This window comes from Marmota monax, unplaced genomic scaffold, assembly GCF_021218885.2.
Source record: "Marmota monax isolate L192 unplaced genomic scaffold, Marmota_monax_Labrador192_F-V1.1 WCK01_AAM20220418_F8-fsc00021, whole genome shotgun sequence".
NCBI lineage: Eukaryota > Metazoa > Chordata > Mammalia > Rodentia > Sciuridae > Marmota > Marmota monax.
In genome coordinates, this window is record NW_026695228.1 from 11,475,750 (window position 1) to 11,499,340 (window position 23,591).

Below are 23,591 nucleotides of genomic sequence, written 5' to 3' on the forward strand. Positions count from 1 at the left end.
CCCACAGCCGAACAGGCCCAGGCAGGCTCCTGTCCACATCTGCGCTGAAAACATGGCCCCACAACTGCCGGGTGTTATCATAATTGACACCCTCCACACCCTCCCAGGCCCTCCTCCCTGGAGATAGGACCACAGCCAAAGCCAGGGCCCACCTGACCACAGTCCAGGCCAGCCAGACCCTTGGGAGCGGAACCCTTGGGTTCCATCGGTGGCTAAGGGATAGTGTCATAATGGGGTGGAGAGGGTGGGCTGGGAATGGTGAGGGCAGCATTCTATTCCAGGGGCACAACTGGCACAGCCCCTAGGGACAGAATGGGACAAGACAGATTGTGCACATGAACCAGCTCTATGGCTTTGTGCAAAGTATTTCCTGTACCTGCAACGTCCACCCTCCCAGGAGGGCCCTACCTCCACTGAGGGAAATTCTCCCATCTGTCGAGATACCACTTGGTTGTCAGCTGTCCTTCAAGCCTTCCTGATCCCACAGCTGGGAACAGCTTGTCCCTGCCCCCAACACCTCTGCTCTGTCTGGGACACACCCCAGCCAACCAGTCTTGGTCAGAGCCACCTGTCTCTGAACCACTTTCCCATGAGCCAGAAGCCTCCTCTGCCAGTTTGTGGGATCATGGTTCTAATCTTGGTGTGGAGTATGGGTGGGGAATCAGCATAGGGCCCATTAGGAGGCAGGCCCTACAGGGGAATTGAAGAACCCTTGCTGAAGAAGAGAAGCTTGGTATCTCTGAACAGTCTGAGCCAAGCAGGACATCGCCCCCACGTGCCCTGCTCTCTCCACTGCCCACTGCCCAGCACAGGGCCCAGAGAGACAGGAACAGCAAGGAAGGCTGAAATCCAGGGCTGCTTGATTCCCTGATCGGAAACGCAGCATGTACTCCGGATGCTGGCAAAACTGGGGCACCAAAATACATTAAAAACACTTTTTGAAGATTTCCCTATATTTGAGGAAAGCCATTGAAATATTAATCACGGGGAAACCTCCCTCCAGTGACTTTGAGATTTACTTCTGGCTTCAGTCTTCCTGTGTTGGGGCAGTCACTGCAATCCTCCCTCTTTTACCAGGCCTCCCTGATGTCTGTGGGTCACCTGAACGGCTGGTCCTAGTCCCCTTAGCCTCCTCTGAATTCCCCTAGCAGCACTGCTAGGGCCAAAGGGACCAAGCAGGTGGCACCTACCAGTCTTCCATGAGGCTGATGACCAGGGTGAGGAGTCCCCTTTGTTCTGGTTATAACAGACCCCCGTCTTTTGGCCCAGTCTCTGGACAGAATGTTCCATCAGCTCAGTGAGGCAGAAGTGCATAATCCAAAGAAACATACTATTTCTTACACATGTGAGTTTACTCATACTAGCAACAGATGTTAATTATCTATACTTAAAAATCATGAGGTCATTTTTTTTTTCTTGATCAGAGACTGAGAAAGTTAGTAAATATCAGGGTCTTTCCACTCACCTGGGCTGAATGCTCAGGACTGATGGTCCTCATTGCTGAAATCTCTGAGGAGGGAAGCAACCAGGCACTGGGGAGGCCACCACTTCCACCTGCAGGGGAAAGGTCAGCACCAGGAAGACCCTGGCCATGTCCTGGGAACTTGGAAGCTAGACATTTCCCAGTCCCAATACAGATGACTGTCAAGGCCTGTCCCAGGCCCCTCTGTAGGCAAGTGGCCTGGACTCTCTGGCCAGTGGTGATCCTGGCTTGATTGAGAGCCAATGACTCATCAGACCAGTGGGATCAGGAGAAACTTCAGGAGCTGAAATCTCTCACCTCAAAGGAAAGTTGGGGGCAAAAGCAAATTCAATTCAGAGGTCCCCACAAACTCGCCTGATTGCCCAGACCCCTTGCCTAAGATGGGGGGTCATAGAGAAGAGAGACTGATAAGGAAAAGGCCCTGCCTTCAGCAGCTCCCAGGTCTGGGAGGGGGGTTGGAGGGGGGAGCAGAGGAAAGGGCCTTGCCCTTAGTGGTGTCACTGCCATCTCTGTGCACGATGGTTCCCTTCATGCAGCAGCAGGGAACATTGAGCGGCAGGTGAAAGATTAGGTGGTGGGCAGTCTAGGGAATGGCCACATGGTGGCTCCCTATTTCTAAAAGGAGGAGAAGGTGCTTTCAGTGAGGAAGTGGAGGATGGGAAGCACACCCAGTGGAGGTTAGAAATGGCCATTGGAGATGGAAAGCAAGCTAGCTAGGGGTCCTGGGCCCTTACAGATCTGGTTGAGGCTGGCAACCATGAATCCATGGAAAATAGACTTGGCCAGCATGTGACTCTCTAGCAATGACCAGTGGTCGGGGGTGCAGAGAAAGAGCAGGCAGATAATTGAGCTTATATGCTGCTGTGGTTTTGCTAGTGGGAAACAACCACAGGGTAAAAGAACTAAAGTGTAGGGCCAGAGATGGAAATGCTCTCTCTCGATAGAAATTAAAAGGTTGGCTCCATTCTCTCATCTGAGTAGAGAGGACAGAGAGAGGTAGGGAGAAAGCAAAGGGTCAGCAGACCAGAGGGCCCCAATGAAACCAAAGATAGTGTTATAGGAAGAATGCTTGTATCTTCCCCTGCTTCCAAATTCACATATCAAAACCCTAACCCCCAATGTTCTTGTATTTGGAGATGGGACCATGGGGAGTTAATTAAGGTTAGATAAGGTCATAGATAAGAGTGGGATCCTCCAGATGAAATTAGTGGCCTCATAAAAAAAGAGAGAAAAATTCCTTTCCTTGCACATGCACCCAGGAAAGTCTGTGTGAGGGCATAGAGAGAAGGTGGCCATCTGCAAGCCAGGAAGGGGGCCCCCACCAGAACCTAATCATGCTGCACCCTGATTTTGGACTTCTAGCATCTAGAACTTTGAGAAAATAAATTTCTGGTTTTAAGGAAATGTCTTATGATATTTTGCTGTGGCAACCCTCGATGGCTAGGTCAGTTGGGAATGAGACAAAGAGACCAAGATGGAATGCAGTGGTCAGAAGGCAAGACGTCTGAGTTAGAGGGCCATTCATCTTTTCATTTATATGCCAGAAATGTCTTTAAGAATTGGAGGTGGAGAGGGATTTTCCTATGAGGATGGCAGCTCTGGAGGAGAAGGGGTGACTGAACCAGGCACGAGTTTTAGATGAATCGGACTGTGTGATCTGGAGGTCAAGAGGTGGGAGCAAGGGAGAGAAAGAGGCCACCACAACAGGGGATTTACAAGAAGGCGGGGACATAATGGTGGAGAAGTAGTGGAGAGTAAAGAGCCCTTTCCCACAGCTCCCCAGCTGTGAGCAAGCTCAGAGTCAGAGGAAGAGGCTGGGGATGCAAAACCTTCCAGGAAGGGCTGAAGATGTGGGGACATCTGCTGGCTTTTGAGTGGCAGTTCCAGAGATACAGTGTCATGGTCTGAATATGAAGACTTTTGTCAAAGACTTATGTCAAAGTCCTGGTCCCCAGTGCAGCAATGTTCAGAGGTGGAAATTTGGAGAAGTGATTGGATCACGAGGGCTTTAACCTCATCAATGTATTTATCCATTGTTGGATTTGTGACTTGATGGCATTATCGGGAGATGAAGGAATTATCGGTGGTGTGATCTAGTTGAAGAGAGCCAGTGCTTTGGGATGTGCCTTTGGGGACGATAGCTTGTCCCCAGCTGTTTCTTCTCTCTCTGCTTCCTGGCTGCTGTCAGGTAAGTATCTTTATTCTGCCACATGCTTCCTCTGCCTTACCACACGCCCACAATTAAGAACTAAAACCTCTAAAACCATGAACCAAAATAAATTTTGCCTCCTGTAATTTTTTTCCTCCAGTATTTTGTCACAGTGACACAAAGCTGACTAACATATACAAGTTGTACCTGTGGGTAGAACTGGGTGAGGTGGAAGATAGTTTATAGGGGACAGTGTCAAGGTAGAGGGGCAGTTTGGCTGGGGAAGTATGGGGACAGCTTAGGCTTTGGAAATGGAAGCAGAGAACACAAGATGAGAAGAATGGTAGTTTTAATTTCAGAGGTCCCCCTGACAAGGGCAGATTGCTAGACTCCTTTGCTCTCCATGCCCAGTCAGGGCTCCCAATATTATAATCTTGGAGGATTTGTGCAAAGGGACCTATGAAATTGTCCATTCTTTTTCTTTTTTGTGGGGTGCTAGGGATTGAACCCAGGGTCTCATACATGCTAGCATTCTAAAATAAGAAGGCTGAGACCCAGAATGGGAGGTACTCCTGCCAGTTAGGCTTGAGATCTGAGTCCTGCACCAACCCCTACAAAACCAACCATAATATTGGTAGGTTCATTGCTAGTATGTGCCATAAATATGGGTTGTTCTGTATTCAATAACACCCTCTGGAGGACAGCCACCATTTGGCATATGCTGGCCACTGCCTGGCACAGTGAGATCCCCTTTCTGCTGTGCTCCTCAGGGCTAAGACGAGATCAGGCGTCCGACAGGTACCAGCTAGTGACCTCCCATCAGCAACTGCAAAAAGACAAACATTTACCCACTAACCAGAACAAGCCTGGGGATACTTATAAATACATAGAGAAAGATCTTTTGTCTCCAAGCACCCATAATTCCTAAAAATAAAAATCCCGAAAGACTCCCAAAAGCATTAGGTGAATCTCTGCATTTACACTGGTGTCAACAAAGGGTCCCCTTTAAGGCTCTTCCAGGAATGACAAGCACTTTGCCTCCTTTGAGGAGCATGTGTCCAGAATCTTAGGGAGGAAACTCCCTGCAACTCTGAAATGGTCCTTTCCCTAAATCTATTCAGGGTGTGTTTTGTTTTGTTTTGCCATCACATATTGGAAATTTCAACCTGGGTGGCTCATTATATCAAGGAAGACTCTGTGTGTCCCTACAAGGAGAGTTTAGCTTGGTATTTGATGAGTTTGTATGCTGTAGGAAGTTGAACAGAACTTTTACCCATCACTTCAAAACTGTATGAAATATCCATGTATTTGAAAGAGAGGCTCTGGACACTTCCATGCTGGATGCACAAAGAACTGGTCCATCACTGACCACCTCTGTACATTATATAAGAAAAGTTGAATGCAAGGGAGGAAGTTTCTGGAAGAACCTGCCATGGTTTGGAAATGGTTTCAGTGCCGTCCCCACCAAGGGTTCATGTTTTGGGATCTTGGGCCAAAGTGTGGCAATGTGAGAGATGACAACACCTTCCAGATATGGGGCTTAGTGGCCCCTCTGCTCTTTCTGGCTTGTGATGTGATCTCTCACTCTCCCCCACACTCCTGCCACTGCAATGCCATCTGCCATGAGGCCCTTACCACACCCATGCCCTTAAACCTCCAGAATTGTGAGCTCAATATAGTTCTTTTCTTCATGAAATCACCCAGTCTCAGGTATCTCATTATAGTAATGGAAAAAAGACTAATACAAAACCCTTCTAAGGGGTGCCTGTGAGAAAAAAAACTAAAATCTTCTTCTTGGCAGGAGGTGAGCTGGAGCAAGGACTGGGGAAAATGAATGAGCAAGCTCTTTTTCCACCACTTGGTGGAGCAATGATACATGGTGTTCTGTGGGCCAAACAGATGCTGGGGAAGGTAACCTGGCTTGAAGTAGCTTGCTGGGAGTCCCCCACCCAACAAGGTGGTCTTCTAAAGTCTGGGGATGCCAGCAGTAATACTATATGGAACAACGCTAGGGTGGGAACTGAAGAAGGGTCTAAAGAGAAGGTTGCTCATATTAAGGAACAACACAGTGGCCCAGAGAAGATCTCTGAAAGTCTCATGAATATGGCCCCACGGAAGAGCCAGAGGTAAGAAGCCTGTCAAAATGCACTGGAAGATCAGTAGAAACCTGGAAACAGTGACTGGTGGCCAAGTATAAAGACCTATGTCCTTCTCCTTTCCCTGCCTGGGCCCTAGAAGAGCCAGAAGCAGCAGAGCACAGTGGGTAGGGGCAGAGCCATGTAGTCTCCCTCTGCAGAGCTCATCCCTGAGCCTCACGTAGGTTAGGCAAGAGCTAAGTGTGGGGCAGGGGATGGGGCAACTTCAAAGAGAATATAGGACAGTCTTCTCTTAGCAGGATTGAAGGTCCTAGCACCTTAGCCAGAGGGGCCTGGTCCAGCCACTGGAAGAAACTACAACCTTCTCCTCATCGACAGCCCTTTATCTACCTGCTGCCTAGAGTCCACAACTTCAAAATTTATTTCCTCTCCACTTGATCCCACTACTCAGAAAGGCCCTATCTAGTGCTCTGCTCTGGATTTGACTGAGTTTGGGGGGCAGGGGGTGCTCCAGACTGAGGGACCAGGATGCCATAGCCCCACAAACTATCAGAGAACAAATGAAGCCCATGACACACCCAAGACCCTAACTCGGGGCATTGGAGTGGGGCTCTGGGAATGAGAGAGGTGAAGGAAGGAGGGAAGTCCTGTCCCAGATGCTTCCAGGATTGGACTCAGCAGTGGCAGAGAGCTGGGGCCATGTCCTGTGCGCTCCTCTATAAACAAGGCTCATCTGTGTCCTCTTGGGGACACAAAGGGATGTGTAGGCAGCTTCCTGCTGCTGGTGGTCTGATTCTTAGAGACCACAATCAGAAATTTGTGCTGCTCACAGTGGTCACCCCTAGAGTAGAACTTCTTCCCGTAGCGTCCATTTCTTTCTCTGGGGGCACTGCCGTCGGAGATCTGCAGGGAAAAGAAGGCTCTCGTTGTTGTCCAGAAATTGGTCCCATGGCATCACCCCTCACCATCTCCCTCCTGAAAATACGGGAAATCTGACCCAAGGTCAGTAAGATGTGTGGTTCCACAGGGATCCATATTGGCCTCTAAGCAATGATGGACTAATGGTGAAGAGGAGGTCTGGGTTTCTGGTAGAGGGGCCTCTGATGTGGGGCCCAGGTCCTGGGCTTCAAAGCTAGAAAGCTGCTCACCGTGTGCTGGGCCCCTGATCCAGGTCCTGGATGGTGTCCTTCAGGGCCTGGCCACGTGTCTCTGGCAGCAGAATACAGAGTATACCTGCCCCGATGGGGAAGCTGCCGTAGATGAGCATAGGGAGTTCCTTGCGGTACTCGCCCAGCAGGAGCACAAGTGGTGTGAGAATGCCACCTACTCTTGAAAAGATGCTCACCAGCCCCATGCCTGTTTGCCTGCAGGAAGGCCAGTAAAATTTGAGCAGAATAGGCCTCAACCTGAGGCCACAGCTCTACCCCCAGACCCCTAATTGTAGCACCCCCCCACACCCCCAGCCAAAGGCCAGCAGGGTCTCCAGTCTCCTCTGGCTTATTTAGTGCTCCTGCCCCTGCATGTACCTCCCACCTCCAGGCCTCCCTGTCTGCCTGTTCCCTGTGTGACCTGTCCCCCTCTAAGGTCAAAGGCTATGGCTCCCAACCACCCCTTCCCTCATCTGAGTGTTTCTTCTCCTGGGTCATTCATTCTGAAATTTCTCCCACATTCCTGTCCTGACAAGGCCAGGCCATGGCCTACATCCATATCTGTCCTCTGCCAGCCTGGAGATACTTGAGGACTTGCACTACAGCTCTGGTTGTCAGGGACCCAGAACCAGCCTCATTAACTATTTGTGGGCTGGTGGTGAGGGTAGCAGAGGACTGGCCAAAATCAAGGCCCTAGAAGCAGAAAAGCAAGAGTCATATCAGCAGCTCTTACCGGACGACGGTGGGAAAGAGCTCAATAGTGTACAAGTAGGAGATGGTGAAGCCAGCAGAAGTGGCGAACTTCCCCACCACGGCCAGCACGGTGACCACCAAGGGCATATCTGCTGGAAGATGCTGGTCAACCACACGTAAAGTAGGCCACCCACCACTTGGGCCCTGCCCGCCACCTTGTCCACCCAAACTCCTCACCTCTTCTGTACCCAAACCCTGGGGAAACCTTTACTCCCGACAGGAGAGTGATGGCCATTGGTCCAGCCCCTGCAGCAGGGGTCAGGGAGGGAGGGAAACATCCAGTCATACCTTCTGGGATAAAGATGATGATAATACACATGAGGCCACCCAGAATCAGAGTCCCCATCTGGCTCCACTTGCGTCCCAACTTCTCCATCATGAAGATGCTGAGAAGGCGGGCAGGCACCTCAGAGGCTCCAAATATTAGCTGTGTCAGGTAGATGTCCAGGCCAAAGTCTCCCACTTGGAGGCTGAGGCCATAGTACCCAAGACTGTCCACAAACCTGTAAGGCACCCAAGGGTTCCTGTCATTGCTGAGTGTTCAACACCATCACATCCAGAGGACGAGCCTGCCTTGGTCAGTGTCACAAAAGGAGAAACTAGCACAGCTAGGGAGAGAGCACACAGCCTGAGAGCTACCATCCCACCACTTGGTGGACACACGGGAAAAGTGGCCATGGAAGGGGCAGCGTATTGGCACTGTCCTCAGGAAGGGGCATGAGCCCTGGGCAACTCACCAGACACAGATGAGAATCAGGGTCACCTTCCGGAGATGGGGGTGTCTGAAAAGATCCAAGGCATTCCCTGAGGAGGCTGTCTTCTCTGGGGCCAACTGAAAGAAGATGCAGGGTGAGGGGTCATGCAGAGGCTCTTTGGGGGTCAGCGTCAGGGGCAGGGACAAGCCCTGGCCTGCTGGAAGTACCTGGTCCAGAAGCTCTGGGGAGATTTTCCGCTTGTTGACTGAGGCTGCCTTCTGAACTAGTTGTTTGGCTTCCTCTATCCTCCCCTGGGTGAGGAGCCACCGAGCAGATTCTGGCAGAATCCTGTTGACCAGGAGCAGCTGTGACCTTGGGGTCTGAAGTCCCGTGGAGCCTTCCTAGCCTTTCCGCACCTCCATACTTGGAGACTTCCTCTCCCAGGCCAGCCTCCGACCGCCCCAGGAGGTGAGTGTGATCACTGCATTCCACCCCACAAAGCTGGCCTAGGGGTGGTTTGCTCCTGGCAAGTGGCTCCTCACCAGATGTACGAGAAGAACAGCAAAAAAGGAACAGCGCCAGCAATCTGAAGGAGCCTCCAGTTGCGGATACCATATGCAAGTCCTGCCAGCACCATCTGTCCCAAGGCGAAGGTGAACTGGGCCAGGATCACAGCCCGAGTCCTCCACAAGGGGCTCACCCACTCTGAAACTGTGGGGACAGAAAAGCTGAGACTGGGCCACACCCTGCCCCTTCACTCCCTGCCACTCTCTAGATGCTGCCAGGTCAGCATGTCCTCAGTCCTCAGGCCTCAGTCCCTGCACGAGAAGCTCCCCTGGGACTGCCTCAGGTATGGGCAAGGTATGTGCCTGACAAGGCTCCCACAGGCAGGGTACTCACGCAGGGTAACAGTGCTTATCATAAATCCAGAGACAGCGGTAGCCACAGCAAAGCGCAGGACCATGTAGAACTCAAAGCTGGGCACAAAGGCCGTGGCCAGGCCCACGAAGGCAGTCAGGAGCAGCTGCACCAGGAGAGAGGCTTTGCGGCCAATCCTGAGGTAAAGAAGCAGAGCTGTGTGTGGTAAGGGAAGGGGCCCTGCTGGGGAGGAAGCAGGTAAAACCCCACAGGCCTCACCTGGGCTGTCTGAGGGAGGAGACGTGGCCCTTCTCTGGGAGCCCCATGGAGGGTGGTGGGAACCAGGCCTCTTCCTGGAGGCCGGCATGAGGGGCACTCGGGGAAACTTGGGCCCTAAGGAGTCTAAACACATGCTAGGTCAGGGGAGAGCGGGTCAAGGTTCATACCAGTCACAGAGGGGCCCAAAGATAAGGGCCCCAGCAAGGAGTCCGGACATGAACACCGACTGTGAGGTCTCCTTCAGGTGCTTCCGATGGCACACCAGGTTGAACTGAAGCAAATACAGGCAGATGTGAGTCTGGGGGAAGTGCTGAGGGCAAGTTCTTCACCACCTAGCCCTTAACCTCTCTTTTAGGGATCGTGTCTATGATTTCCAAACTGTGTTCCAAGGTACTCCAGGGTACTACAGTGAACTCACTGGGCACAGCAGAGTATATTCAAAGGGAAATAAATAGAGTGATATTTGACATCTGTCTGACATGACACAAAACTACCAGCCCAGGATAAGTTTGTACTTCAACATGAGATCACCCTACTTTTCTGTCAATGACATCATATCTCTGTGAAGTCCTGTTTTGGGTAATAGCTGTGGAACAACAACAACAACAACAAAAAAGTAAACCATGTACAAATCAGCAGGGAACCAAAAATGGACCTAGCAGTATCCAAGGGCTTGGAAACTATGTGTGCTCAGGAGCCACATACATCCCATTAATAAGTTGTTGCCTTTCTTTAAGAATGAAATAAAATGTTTTTTCTTTGAATTTAGGTGTACTATTCTTTCAAACCACTAGTAAATTGTTAGGACATAAACACGTGTTATTCTTTGGACTTAACAATACATAGAACCATATTTCTTTTAGCCTAAAGGTACCATGTATAATCCCTGACACATTAAGGATATAAAATTTGAGAGCCTATGATCTACCACTGATGGTTGCATCCTGACAAGTAAGTAGGGTCTCTTCCCCTCAGCTCAGGCATCCCTGTGACCCACTTGGGCCTCTCCAAATTTTCTCATCTGGCTGCAAAATCCCCTGAAACACTCACCAAACACAGGCAATAAGGAACATTCACACACACCTGACTGGGACAGAGGAACATATACACATAGTGGGAGGGCGGGGTGGGAGATACATCTGGGCAAAAGCTGCCAACCCACCTGGAGACTTAGAGACAGCCTAATCCACAGTCTAGGAAATGAAGTGGAAAAAATACGTGGATCCACACAGCTCTGCACACATGTCCGCTACATGTGCACGTACAGTACACATGACTCCCTCATGGGCATTCTGCACCCTTTGCACACAACTCAGCTTACACATGAGTGTTTGTAGGGGAACGTGCCATGTGAACCCTCCTCCAGCTTCCCTCCTGTGAGGATGCCTTTGAGTGCCTGTTTTGTGCCATGCACAGGGTGCTAAGCGCTTTACACGTATTACCTCAGATCACTGCCACAACAGCCACTGACTTATTGTTATTTTCCTCCGAGGGAGGTTAGCAGCTAATCCTACATCCCACAGCTGGATGGCAGCTGGTGTAACTGACACATTTCTATTGTCTAGACAGGGAATGAAACTGAGTGGAGTCTAAGGGAATGTTTGCTGAAAACGAGCAAAGGAACCAAGGCCAGCACATCGATGACCAGTCAATCACTATCAGTTAAATAATCTTTAGCAAGAAATTAACCAATCCAGGAGTTACCACTGTGCTCACACTTCCATTCTCAAGGACAACTGTTAATTTTTAAGGACTTTCAGTAGATGTCAAATGATTAACTGATTACCCCTGAGAATGACATGGGACACAGAAGGGCTCTTAACTGTTGGTCCATCCTGTTTGTTTTTGCCTAGTAACTATGGATTGCCTTTGTAGTAACATACCATTTAAAATAAATAAAGGCTTGCAACTGCCAAGCTCTAGGGTCAGAACTGAGTGACTTTGTGTAACCTTGAGCCTGTTAGTCTATCCATCTGTGTTTTGGTTTCCAACGTGTACAAAGTTGGTGATAAAACCTGCTATATGGTATGTATCATCTGATAGGATTAAAGGAAGTAACACATGTGACATACTTGGCTTGGTGGCTGTTATACAGGCTGCGCTCAGTAAAGCTCTGTAGGATGGCTACACTAGCCCTGTGCTCACCAGGCTTTCAAGGCTACAGTGTTCTGCAGGCATGAATGCCAAGCTATGGGGGTCTTCCAAGTCTGGCACCTCTGGTCACTAGTCACAATTCTACTACCTCCCTATAGTTTATACCCCTTATATCATTAAATTCTCACACTTAGTCCATTGTTCAGCAGCAGCAGAGACTGTGTCTTGGAGAGGTGCCAAAGTACACCCAAACTCACATAGTGTCATCATGTTGCAAATGGCGCAGAGATGAAGAGGACTGCACTTGGGATGCCATTTATCCACCTCCCCAGCCCTAACACCAATAGTGTTTGGTTCTGCTCAGGGACAGCCACAGTGACTTGCAGAATTCCACCCTCATTTCTAGAGCATGTCTTCCTTATTCTAAAACCTTCAAGGCCCTCTTGGATCTCTAGCAGAAATCCCATATTCTTCAGCACTGAACCTGTAACCCTACAAGAATTTCCAAACTTCTTTTTTTGAGTATTCCTCAAAGATGCCAGACATTTTTATACCTCCAGACCCTAAAAATGACTGTTTTTTCTGATTCTCATTCTTTGCCATTCCAACGTTGTCCACAATCCCAGGAAAAGTGCTACTGTTTCTGCTATTCGTTGACAGTCTGTTTCCCTCCCCTTCAGAGTTCTATATGGACAGAGCCAGGAAATATTACACTGATAAGGTAAGAAATAGACAGGTACTATGACCTTCAAGGGCATGTAGCCTTAAGGAAACATGTTTTTTCTTTTCAGATTACTGTGGTTTTTATTTTGGTTTGAATATGAAGCCACAGGTTATACTAAGGACACTGGGGTGTCTACTTAGAGAGGACCTTCTGCATCAGTGTGCAGAGCTCTTTTTCATAGATTAAAAAAAAAAAAAAAAAAGCAGAAGCAGAAGATCTCATTCCAAGGGAGCTCTGCTCTAGAACCAAGCTTAGATTGTCCTGTGGCACAGGTCACAAAGTCCCAATGTTGTACATTCCCTTGAGAGTCACAGTTCTTGGAAGGGTTGGAAGTGGGAGGGTAAGAGGTCCAAGGCCCAACCCAGCCAACATGGACTAGGCTGCTGACTGAGGCTGAATTGAGGCCTCTGAGTGCTGCCCACAGGTTGTTGAAGAAGCTGAAGTCAGTTTCAGGTCTGTGCACGTCGGATCAAGTGGATACAAAACAATTTCAGTGAGGCAGACCACTGAGTGTGTTGCTGGGAGCCATAGTGCCATTGGGAACCTTGACTCCAACACAACAAACAAATCTCCACCTGAGTATGTGCTGTTTTTGAAAAGTATGCAGTTACCGGATTGGTGGAGAGCCATAGACTCTTGACCTTTTTGACACTGTAGGACAAGCCAATTATGAGAGATTATGGCAGTTGAACATCCACAAATGAAAGTGTTTCTTTTCTGTTTTTCAGGGGTCTCTGACCTCACTAGAAGTAAAAGAAAATGGGGTGCCTGAGATAATGCATCTACCATCTTGCTTGTTGAGACACAGATTGATCTCAGAGATGACCCCTCTCCTATTGAGAAATTTGCCAAGAGCAAATAGAAGACTTCAGAAAAGCTGTCCTTGACCAAAGGGCTGTCAAATGGGGTATTCTCACTCACATGGAAAGGCCTAATCAATGTGTTAGACACAGTAATATTAGTTGCCCTGGAGCCTCCTGTAGCTAAAGAAGGGCTTCAGGTGTGTGCTGTCATTTATTAATATATTCCTCATGTTAGTCAATTTTCCATCTGCTATGACAAAATACCTGAGGAAATCAACTTAAAGGAGGAAACATTTATTGTGGCTCATGGTTTCAGTCATTTGGACTCATGGCTATGGGCTTGTAGTGAGGCAGAGTGTTCTGATAAGGGTCATGTGGTGGAGCAAACTCATTTATTTCTTGATCCCTAAGGCATGCCCCCAAGGACCCACTCCCTTCTACTAGGTCCCACTTCCTACAGTTTGTACCATTCCATAGGAGTCGTTTAGTTAGGAATCCATCAATGGACATTGATGAGTTTAGAACATTAATGAGTTTAGAATATTAATGAGTTTAGAACCCTCATGACCCAATCACTTCCCCAAAGTTATACCTCTGAACTGCATTGGGGGCCAGGTCTTCAAAGCATGAGCCTTGGGGGACATTGGAGATCCAAACTATAACATTCCTTGACAGGTGCCTTTTCTTTTCCCCCTTGAGTAGATCCAGTGCTTGATGAAACTCAGGTAGCAATCAAGAAAATTTGTTTGTCATTTGCTGGTTTTTTAAAGGGGAAGTTACTTTTTAACAAATAGCAACAGCAAAACAGGTGCCAGATCCTTGAAAATATCCCCTACAAATCCTAGTTTACATTTACCACCCATATTCCAGGCACACCAAGTTACCTACACCTTGAAAACCACCTGTTTCTGGCTGCCAGGCCTTTCTTTTGATACTCTTTCTGCAAAAAAAACTCTTCTCTGGCAACATTTTTGAGCATCTTGTTGCCCAGCTCACATTAACACTTCATTTAGAAAGTTGTCTTCAGGAGAAAGCAAATTCTGGGTCTCAGAGGCCACCTAGCCCTCTACTCCAGTACAAGGGGTCCAGGTCTTCCCTGACCACCAGAGGTCCTTGGAGAGGGACTCTGTGTCTAAACCTTACCACCCGGGAAGCCACACAGGAAGGAGCTAGATGTTTCTGAGGGCCCCTCTTGCTCCGAAGTGGCTAGAGGGAGCATCTTTCTGTAAATGTACCCAAGTCTCTCCTAAGAGAATGAAGTTAGTAGGAGCAAGTGCTTAATTATCCACAGGATGAGTCTTAAGAGTCGAGAGTGTTCTCCAGCATCCCAGAGGCAGGGGCCTACAGAGAGAAGCCGGAAAGTAGGAAGCCAAGTCAAGCAAGCAGGATGGAAAACAAGTGGACAGAGAAAGCAACAATCTAAGAGTTAGGAAAGCACAGGACAGGTAATCAGGCCGACGTGCAAGGGTGAGCCGAAAGACAAGGGGAAATAGACAGCTAGGAACACGGGGTAGAGAGAGGCAGCATCAGAACAGGAAAACAGGGCACAGGCATAAAGGCAGGTGCCTGGGCAGACAGACAGAAGGACAAGCTTGGAGACAAAAGGACAGGCAAAACTGAACAGAGAGCTGGGCAGGCAGACCATACGGAGAAAATAGAGACTAGATGGACCAACAGGCAGAGGACAAAGAGAAAAGAGGTGACTGCAAAAGGTAAAACAGGCATAAAAATGGTCAACCACACAGGAAGAGTTACAGAGACAGCAACAGTCAGTGCAGGGTCAGGCAGAGGGACCAAGACAAGTGGACAGATAGGCACAAGGCCAGCCTTACCTCGTTCAACAGCGATCGGGGCTTGTCCTCAGGATAGTGCCAGCTGGTCTCACAAGGCTGTGTCTCATTGAAGCAGTGGCTGAGGATGTCCTCCAGGCTGGCGTTATTGGGGGGTGGCCGGAACATGAGGCAGGACTCAGGTCTGCCCTCAGCATCCAGAGGCACGCTCAGTGTCAGTTGCTCAGCTGCACTCAGGTTGAGAGTGTGGTTCTTGACCCAGGCCACTGAACAGTAGTGGGCCTCATCCAGGACCATGAAGACCTGGCTAAACATATAGAAGGGGGACAGGAAGTTGGGGATACTCATCAGGATCGTCAACTGTACCTGGAAGCGACCAAAGTCACCTATTTCAGCTAGAACCTGGGCAAATTGAGCCATGACTGCTGTTCACCCCTCCTCAGGTAACTCTGGAGATTAGCTCTGGTGCACTTGTTCCTTTGGACAGCAGTGACAACTGCATTAATGTTTAATCCAGCCTTGCCTAGATACACCTGTCACACAGCTCCCTAGTTGTGATCTGAGAAAAGCAGAATATAATGAAAAAAAATCATCCCGTCTAGCTTGTAGCATCTGAAGCTATTTTATTTACTGTGAGCAGGCATCACAAGGGGAATTAAGAGCAGTTTCTTGGGCCCTGAGCTTTAGCCAAACATTAATACAGCTTACAGTAGCCATACCCGCCCCACCTCCAATTGCAACATCCTAAACAATTCACACCAGCTCAAACATTTCCATTTCCTAGAGAATCCAAATTCTGAGACAAGTGTCTCCGAGAAACAGGAGGCTGCTCTAGACACCAGCCCACATTAGACAGTGTAGGGTAAGGTAAGTCCTCCTATTTCAGCAAGAAAAACCAGCCTGCAGACTCCATCTCCTGGGGATCACAGAAATAGTGGTGGTGGGTGCCATGTTATGTTGGGACAAAGGGTGACTTCTACATTAGACATCCAATGGGTTTGTAAAGCCTTACTTGAATTATGCATGTCTTTTAGTAATAGAAGCAGCAATGCACTTTACCTGTAATGAGGAAGATGGAAATGGAAATTAATTTCTCCCACTCCTTGGAACCTAGGGGCACTCCCATGTGTGCTCCAAAGAATGATGTTCAAGGACATTCATTGTTCTAGTGAAAGTGAAAGATTGGTGAGAACTTGATTCCAGAACCAAGACCTGAATACACAGTGAGGCGTGTCTGTACAGAGAGGCATTTTAGGCAGCTCAGGGAAACCAGGCACCTGTCTGCACTGATAATGAGCTCCAAATTAAGTATTGAATGTGCGAGAGAAGTACAAGCAGTGAGATAATATCCCCAACACAGAAAGACCCATGAATTCCATGACTATGTGCCCTCGGTGCACTTTGTTTCCTGTGAAGCCAGTTCCTACGTCAGAAGTGGTGTTATGCGAAACACCACGATGATGGATACAGCAATCCATGAATCCATGGATGGTGGTTTTGGCGGAAGCAGTGCGTTCAGGCAAGACAAATCCCAATCCAAAGTATCTATTCCAGGAAGAACAACATGCTGCCACTTCCATGAGGGAAGAGGTCCAATGTAATCCACCTGTCCCTCAGGTGGCTGGCTGATTACCTGAGAAATGATGTCCCAGGGAGGCTCAGTGCCATTCTCCACTGCTGGCAGATGGGGCCCTCAGCAGCGGCTGTGGCCAGGTTGGCCTCAGTGAGAGGAAATCCATGTTGCTGAGCCCATGCATAACCTCCATCCCTATCACCATGGCCACTTTGTTGATGAGCTCCTTGGGTGGTGACGCAGGTTGCTAGGGAGAGAGGCTGACTGTTAGCCACTGCGAAAGCAGGTTGTCCTGCACACTTGACTATTGAAGGCTTCCTTTGTTGAGGTCCCTCTTTGGAAAGCATTCACATGAGACATAACTATTTACTTATTTATTTCCCATTCATAACCTGGTACTCCATTGCCAAGTACTCCTGTAAGAAGGACTTCCACTGTTCAGTTTTTCCTGCATCTCTGCCTTCATTTGGCATCTGTCTCCTTTGTTCTGAGTCATCTTGCTCTCCAGGAACAACAGTCTGGTCAATAAACATCTTGTGATTAGTCAAAACTAAGAAAAAAAAAAACAGCCTGCATATTAACTCTGCCAAGAACCTAACCCAGCCTCTTAACCCTGATGGACTTCCTCTTCTCCTATGGATGCCTAGTGTTTGATAGTATGCAACACCAGCCAAGCCCAGGAGGCACTACTAGGTGTGTCAGGCACAGGAGCCTTTTCTTTTTTAAGCACCAAACACAATCCAAGAGTGCAAAGTAGTTACATGCAAAAACCATGAGTTGCATTTTGAGTACTACTCTAATCAGTGAAGAAACCATTATCATCTCCAAGAAAACAATAAATGCAGCTGCCTGAGGTTAGTGCTGAGAAAAGAGTTCTCAAACAATCTCAGTGATAACAGGAAGACAGGACAAAGTCTCCCTCCACCACACTCCAGGCACATCACACATATATACCATAGCACATGAACATACAATCTGCTTGTGTATGGGAAAAGTTCTTCCTGCTATGAATTTGAACCATCTTAAAAGATGGGCTGGGGATATAGCCCAGTTGGTAGAGTGCCCCCAGCACCACCAAAAAAGAAAAAAAAAAAAGATGGGCAGAGGAACACTAGTGGAGAAAACACAAGGAAGCAAGATTGCGCAGGGCAGTTCTGGATACTGTGTGCCTATACTGGTCACCTAGCTGGCCCAGCTGTTGAAGGTAGGGTAGACTGTGGGGGATAGGCTGCCAAAGGAAAGCACTTTCCTCTTGGCTCATCCCAAATTCCCTGATCAGGCTCATCACTGTCCTCAGCTCTATCTTTTTCTCTACCTAGCCTGCTTGAGTGTTCTCATTCTCTGCATCACCTCTATTGACTTGCCAAGAAAATGGTTGCTAGGAGGTAGGAAGCTTGGGTTCTGCTATTTATTCATCCTGAATCTGCCCCTTCCCACCTCCAAGCCTCAATTTCCCTATCTGAGTAAAGGAAAAGTTTGGACTGGATGATCTCCAAGGATTCTTCCACTTCTTGGATACAGAAAAAGAAAGATTAGAAAATCTCCAAAAGAAAAGCAAGACATGACTAAAGACCTTCCTAGAACTCATCTCCAGTTGGAAGTAGGATCCCCAAATTGGTACTGAGACAATGGATGTTTTAGTCAGCATTCTCACCACCGTGACTAACAAACTGAACCAGAATAATTTTAGGGGAGGAAAAATTTATTTAGGGGCTCATGGTTTCAGAGGTCTCAATCAATAGACAGTAGACTCCATTTCTCAGGGCTCAAGGTGAGGCAGGACATCATGGTGGAAGAGTGTGGCAGAAGGAAACAGCTCACATGATGATCCAGAAGCAGAGAGAGAGAGAGAGAGAGAGAGAGAGAGAGAGAGAGAGAGAGAGAGAGAGATCTCCACTTGCCAAATACAAACACATCCCCCAAAGCCATGCCCCAATACACACTTCCTCCAGCCACACCCTATCACTTCATTACTACTCAATTAATCCCTATCAGGGGATTAATCCACTGATTGGATTAAGGCTCTTACAACCTAATCATTTCTCCTCTGAACCTTCTTGCGTTGTCTCACATGTGAGCTCCAAACCATAACAATGGATGTCACTGGTCTCACTTTGCCTCTAATAGTTTTCAAATTCTATTTTTTTTGTTGTTGTTGTTGTTTACTTCTTTCTCCTGTTAACCTTGCCCTCCCCAATTCCCAATCCCAGTGAGATTGCCAAAGACTCCTCATGATGCTTCAAGGTCCAGAACAGGTTTCCTCTTGAAGGAAGCCTTTCCAAGATCACACTCAACTCTCCGTCCAGGGATCTTTCTCTAACTACATGAACCTGAGAGATGGGGCCTATCTCCAGTGGGCATGAAGGTCTCTGACTTCCCCATGCAATCTAGTTGTCCCTTCTTGCCAGTGGGACCGGAGTGCGGTTGCCTCCCTTCAGGAAGAGCCAACAACTTGTATGGCTCCTTTTCTCCATGTGAAGCTGTCTCTATTTTAGTGCACAACTAAAACCAAAAAGGGGAGTAACAGGAATCTTCTAACAACTAGGACACTTTTAAGTAGAATGAATAATTTTCTGTATGGGAAGAGTCAGTAAGCTCACCAGGAATCATCTTTCCATGGACTGGAGGGAGATGTTTGTGTGGGGGGTAGAGGCAGAGGGAGGTTGTCAAACATCTTATTAAAAGAAAAAAAAACAGAAGACAAATTAAACTTAACAGTATTGGAGAAAAAAAGACAATTAATGAATTGGACCATATCCTGAATCAATAAAAGTTCAGAGAGATCCACCCAATGACGTGGGCAGGGTAGACAAACAAAAGGAAGACACACACAGAAATAGCCTGATTGGTTATAGCCAGGCACTTGCTTTACTTGGACATGTTTTGGCAATGTGCTAAAAGCTCAACTGCTGCTTTTGATGGGCTGAGGCTTGGTTACATATTAAATTCACTACCTATAGAGGCAACTTCAGGTCAAATTTAACAATTTCTTGTGCCAATGGACTTAATGGCATCTCCAAACTCTTCCAAATTTGAGAATAACTTTAGCAAATAAAACCTTGGGGCAGGACTTTTGGTTTCTGGTCTGGCATGGAAGGAGCTACCTACCATACAACTGTAGCAGGTAAAAATATGAACAAACTGAAAACCACGTTAAACCTGTCAGAGAAAGTGAGTCACATGAAGTCACTGCCTCCAACTGGAGAGAGGTAGGTGACACAGAAAATTACCATTTACCTGAGCAGAAATCCACAAGAAGAAACCTCCACAGGAAATAGGACATGGATAAGAAAACCTGGACTGTCGATGAAAAATTACTGGAGGTTCAACATGGACAACACAAAAGTCCAAGGAAGGGCCCCCATACTTCTGCGAATTTTACTCCAGAGGCTCTCCTGGGTTCACAGTAAATAACAGGGTGGAGGGGGATTCCTTATGTTTCTAGCAGGGGAAGAGGAAAGTAACCACTTGAAATGAGTTAGAGCATTCTATTTTTCTTAACAAGGCCTACCCTCAAGAGAAGTTACTTTAATAGAGCCGAATTTATTGAGATTTTATCAGGCCCTAACTAATCTGGGTGAAGAGAAACGTTTAACTCATGCCTGGTCTAGACATCCTGTCCCAACTAAGGGGGTGGAGGGGAAGACTGACAGGCACTAGTTAGTGAAGGCTACAGCCCACTAAATGACTGAGACCTAATTCCAGGGCTACAGAACACTTCCCGCTCCCCACACCTCACCACATCATTAAAGAACAATTTACTGGAATTTTTCTTATACACAGAACATCATGTTGAGTTTCAATAAAATATTACCAGACATTTTAACAGGTGAAAGAACAAGCATCAGAAACAAACTCAGACATAGATAGATATAATATTGGGATTTATCAGATTGGGAATTTTTTATTGGTGCATTATGATTATACATAATAGTGGATTCACTATGATATATTCATCTGTTCACATAACACAATTTGGTTAATTTAGTCCCCCAGTATATATCTCCTCTTTCCCTTTCCTCCTCCCTCTTCCTGAGCCACTTCCTCTGATCTCCTTTGATCTATTTGTCTTCCTTCTATTTTTAAAAGTGGTGGATTTTTTATGGTGGAGATTGAACTCAAGGGCACTCAACAACTGAGCCACATCCCCAGCCCTATTTTGTATTTTATTTAGAGACAGGGTCTCACTGAGTTGCTTAATGCCTCACTTTTGCTGGGGCTGGCTTTGAACTCGTGATCCTCCTGCCTCAGCCTCCTAAGCTGCTGGGATTACAGGCATGCACTACCACACCCAGCTCCTTGTGGTGTTTTTTTTTTTTTTTTACTTTTCTTTCTACCTTCTGCATATGAAAGAAAACATATGACCCTTGACTTTCTGAGACTAGCTTATTTTACTTAACATGATGCTCTCTAGTTCTATCCATTTTCCTGCATGACATAAATTCATTCTTTGAATAAGACTCCATTGCGTGCATGCGTATGTGTGTGTGTGTGTGTGTGTGTGTATGTGTGTGTGACATTTTCTTTATCCATTTGTCTGTTGACAATACCGGGGCTGGTTCCATAACTTGGCTACAGTGAATTCCATAGCTATAAACATGGGTACTCACGTATCACTGTACCATGATGACTTCTAAATTTTTAGGATAAATACCAAGGAGTGGTATAGTTGGGGCCATGTGGTAGTTCCATTCCTAGTCTTTTGAGGAACCTCCATACTGGCTTCCATAGTGATTGTACTAGTTTACAGTCCCACAAACAGATTATAATTGTTCTTTTAACCCCACATCCTTGCCAGCATTTGTTATTATTTGTATTCTTGATGATTGTCATTCTAACCAGAAAGAGATGGAATCTCAATGTAATTTTATTTTGCCTTTCCCTGAATGATAAAGATGTTCAACATTTTTTCATATATTTTTTGTTGGTAACTGTAGGCAGGTAGGGTATGGCTGGAAGAAGTAGGTCATTGGAGCCAGGCCTTTGGGTTTTATACTTTGTCCCTGGAGAGCAAACAGTGATAATTCAACTCATTTTCTTATTGGTATCCTTTTTATTTCCTTCTCTTAAAGAATTCTCTGGCCAAAATTTTAAGTACTATATTCAATAGGAGTGGTGAGTGAATATCTTTGTCCTGTTATCATTTTAGAGGAATGTCTTTCCCCATTTGGTATGATGTTGGCTTTGGGTTTGTCATATATTATTTGTTAAGGAAAGTTCTTATTTCCAGATTCCTTCTGTGTTTTTATCATGAACAGGTAGTACTTAATTTTGTCCAAGCCTTTTTTTTTGCAACTATTCAGTGTTGGCAACAGGTCCACCTTGGCCCCTGGAGCCCTACCTCCACTAGTTTGTTCTGCATGCCAGTGTGGCCAGCTCACAAGGCCATGGCGAACTTGCGGTTTTTCTGTTCCTGCTTATCCGTCTGAGACATATGTATCCCACGGGAATGCCTTGACCTTTTCTGGTCTGATGGACTTATTGTTAAGGGAGGTTTCGGTACCTGACAATAATAGATGTTGAAACTAAATTTCTCCCCCCTCCCTCCTGCTTTTGGGTAGTTTTCCACTTCTGCTGCTTGGGGTATAAAAAAAGGTGTGTTAGCAATAAAGATTATTGACTCCTGGATGAAGAACCTTGGTGTCCTGTGTGTCTTTTAACCTCGCCGTCCCTCGCCGGACTCGGCTCCCTTGGCCGGACGCGGCAATTGGAGGTTCCCACCGAGATCCGGAAAGCAGGGGTAAGCGGACGGGGCTCACCTTCTAAGAAGGAAGGGGGAGGATTGGTTTAAAGATATTTTAAAGAGACAGGGTACGTACCATGGGTAACTCAACAGCGAAGGTTCGTCTGGCCAACGAACTGAAAGAGCTGTTAAATACACAAGGAACAGGAATAAAAACTAAGACTGCAACCGAATTCGTTGAAATTATTGCCCAGGCTTGTCCTTGGTTTCTGACAGGAGGATTTCTTAATAATAGTGACTGGGACCTGGTGAGGCATGACCTTCAGAAATTATTGAGGGACCGGGGCTCGGATAGTGTCCCAGTTGCCACCTTTTCCTTATGGAGGTTGGTAAAGGATGCTTTATTAACAGATAAAGTAAAGATCAAGGATCAGCTTGCTGAATGTGAACAGGCCCTTAATCAGGTGCAGGAAGAGCAAATGGCAGAATCCTTAAAGGATGAGGGTCCTCTTGAGGACTCGGGCTCAGGGGGTAAGAAACACCTCCAGATTTCTAAGCCCAAAAATGATCCTGAGGACCTCAGTTCTCTCTCTGAGGAAGAGGAGGGATTAGAAAGGGGGATAGAGGAATTAGAACATCGCCTTAAAAGGGCAAATGTGAGGGTGCCTAGGGCCCCCTCAATTGCCGCACCTCCTCCCTATAATCCTGATTGGAATGAGGACGCCCCTACTAGACGGGCGGGGGTCCACTGGGGTTCTAGAGCGGCTCAGGTTTTTCCAATGATTGAAAACGCCGATGCTGATGGACAGCCGGCCAGAGCCCATGTCCCCCTAGCCTTCAAGGACATAAAACAGCTTAAGGAGGCGGTCATTAATTATGGACCTCATGCCCCTTTCACATTGACCCTCTTCGAGTCTTTCTCAGCCAGTCAACTGATACCTAATGATTGGCAGCAACTTTGCAGGGCTGTGTTATCTGGAGGGGATTTCTTATTGTGGAAAAGTGAATATCATGAAAGGTGCCGCGAGCTGGCTCAGATTAACCTGAATGCGGGCCATCAACGGCGAAATGCTGAAATGTTGACAGGAACTGGGCAGTATGCCACCATAGGCCAACAAATTAATTACGACCCAGGTGTTTATGCTCAAATAGCCTCAGCTGCAGTCCATGCCTGGAAAGCCCTGCCCGTTTCTAAGACTGAAGCAAAAATTTCCAAGATCTCTCAAGGACCCTCTGAACCTTATTCGGACTTTATAGCCCGCCTAATGCAGGCTGCTGGAAAGATATTCCCTAATCTAGAACAGGCTATGCTACTTATTAGACAACTGGCATATGAAAACGCTAACACTTACTGCCAAAATGCTATTAAGTCCTCCCGGGCCAAAAGTATAGATGACATGATTGGAGCATGCAAAGATATAGATGGGCCTCATATTACTGGTCAGGTTTTGGCTGCTGCCCTT

At 47.3% G+C, this 23,591-nt stretch overlaps 2 protein-coding genes across 3 annotated transcripts in view; both read right to left on the minus strand.

Moving 5' to 3' along the window:
- Slc22a14 (solute carrier family 22 member 14) overlaps window positions 1-4,432 on the minus strand; it is a 46,113-nt gene extending 41,681 nt beyond the window's left edge. Inside the window, exon 1 of the mRNA XM_046437437.2 lies at window positions 1,466-4,432. The gene's annotated coding sequence lies outside the window, so the exon portion shown is untranslated. The remainder of the gene's footprint in view (window positions 1-1,465) is intronic.
- Window positions 4,433-4,920: 488 nt separating this feature from the next.
- Slc22a13 (solute carrier family 22 member 13) lies at window positions 4,921-16,656 on the minus strand. Of its 2 annotated transcripts, XM_058576601.1 has the most exons (12): window positions 16,506-16,656; window positions 15,885-15,931; window positions 14,915-15,179; window positions 9,629-9,732; window positions 9,225-9,379; window positions 8,867-9,035; window positions 8,552-8,672; window positions 8,367-8,461; window positions 7,918-8,132; window positions 7,610-7,718; window positions 6,877-7,092; window positions 4,921-6,631 (listed from the first exon to the last, which is right to left on the minus strand). In XM_058576601.1, exons 3-12 carry the CDS (start codon window positions 15,167-15,169, stop codon window positions 6,538-6,540), a joined length of 1,533 nt encoding a protein of 510 aa, XP_058432584.1. In that variant the 5' UTR covers window positions 15,170-15,179; window positions 15,885-15,931; window positions 16,506-16,656; the 3' UTR covers window positions 4,921-6,537. The 2 variants fall into 2 exon arrangements, with proteins under 2 accessions (XP_058432584.1, XP_046293390.1); XM_046437434.2 differs by lacking the exons at window positions 15,885-15,931; window positions 16,506-16,656 and having other exon boundaries at window positions 14,915-15,864.
- Window positions 16,657-23,591: the final 6,935 nt, after the last annotated feature.

Excerpts from the sequence above, each read along its gene's own strand:
- Slc22a13 (XM_046437434.2), bottom strand. The coding sequence starts at position 15,292 with ATGGCTCAATTTGCCCAGGTTCTAGCTGAAATAGGTGACTTTGGTCGC. Across the intron at positions 8,462-8,551 it reads CCCCAGAGCTTCTGGACCAG|TTGGCCCCAGAGAAGACAGC; the intron begins GTACTTCCAGCA and ends ATCTTCTTTCAG. Across the intron at positions 7,719-7,917 it reads CATCATCTTTATCCCAGAAG|ATATGCCCTTGGTGGTCACC; the intron begins GTATGACTGGAT and ends ATCTTCCAGCAG.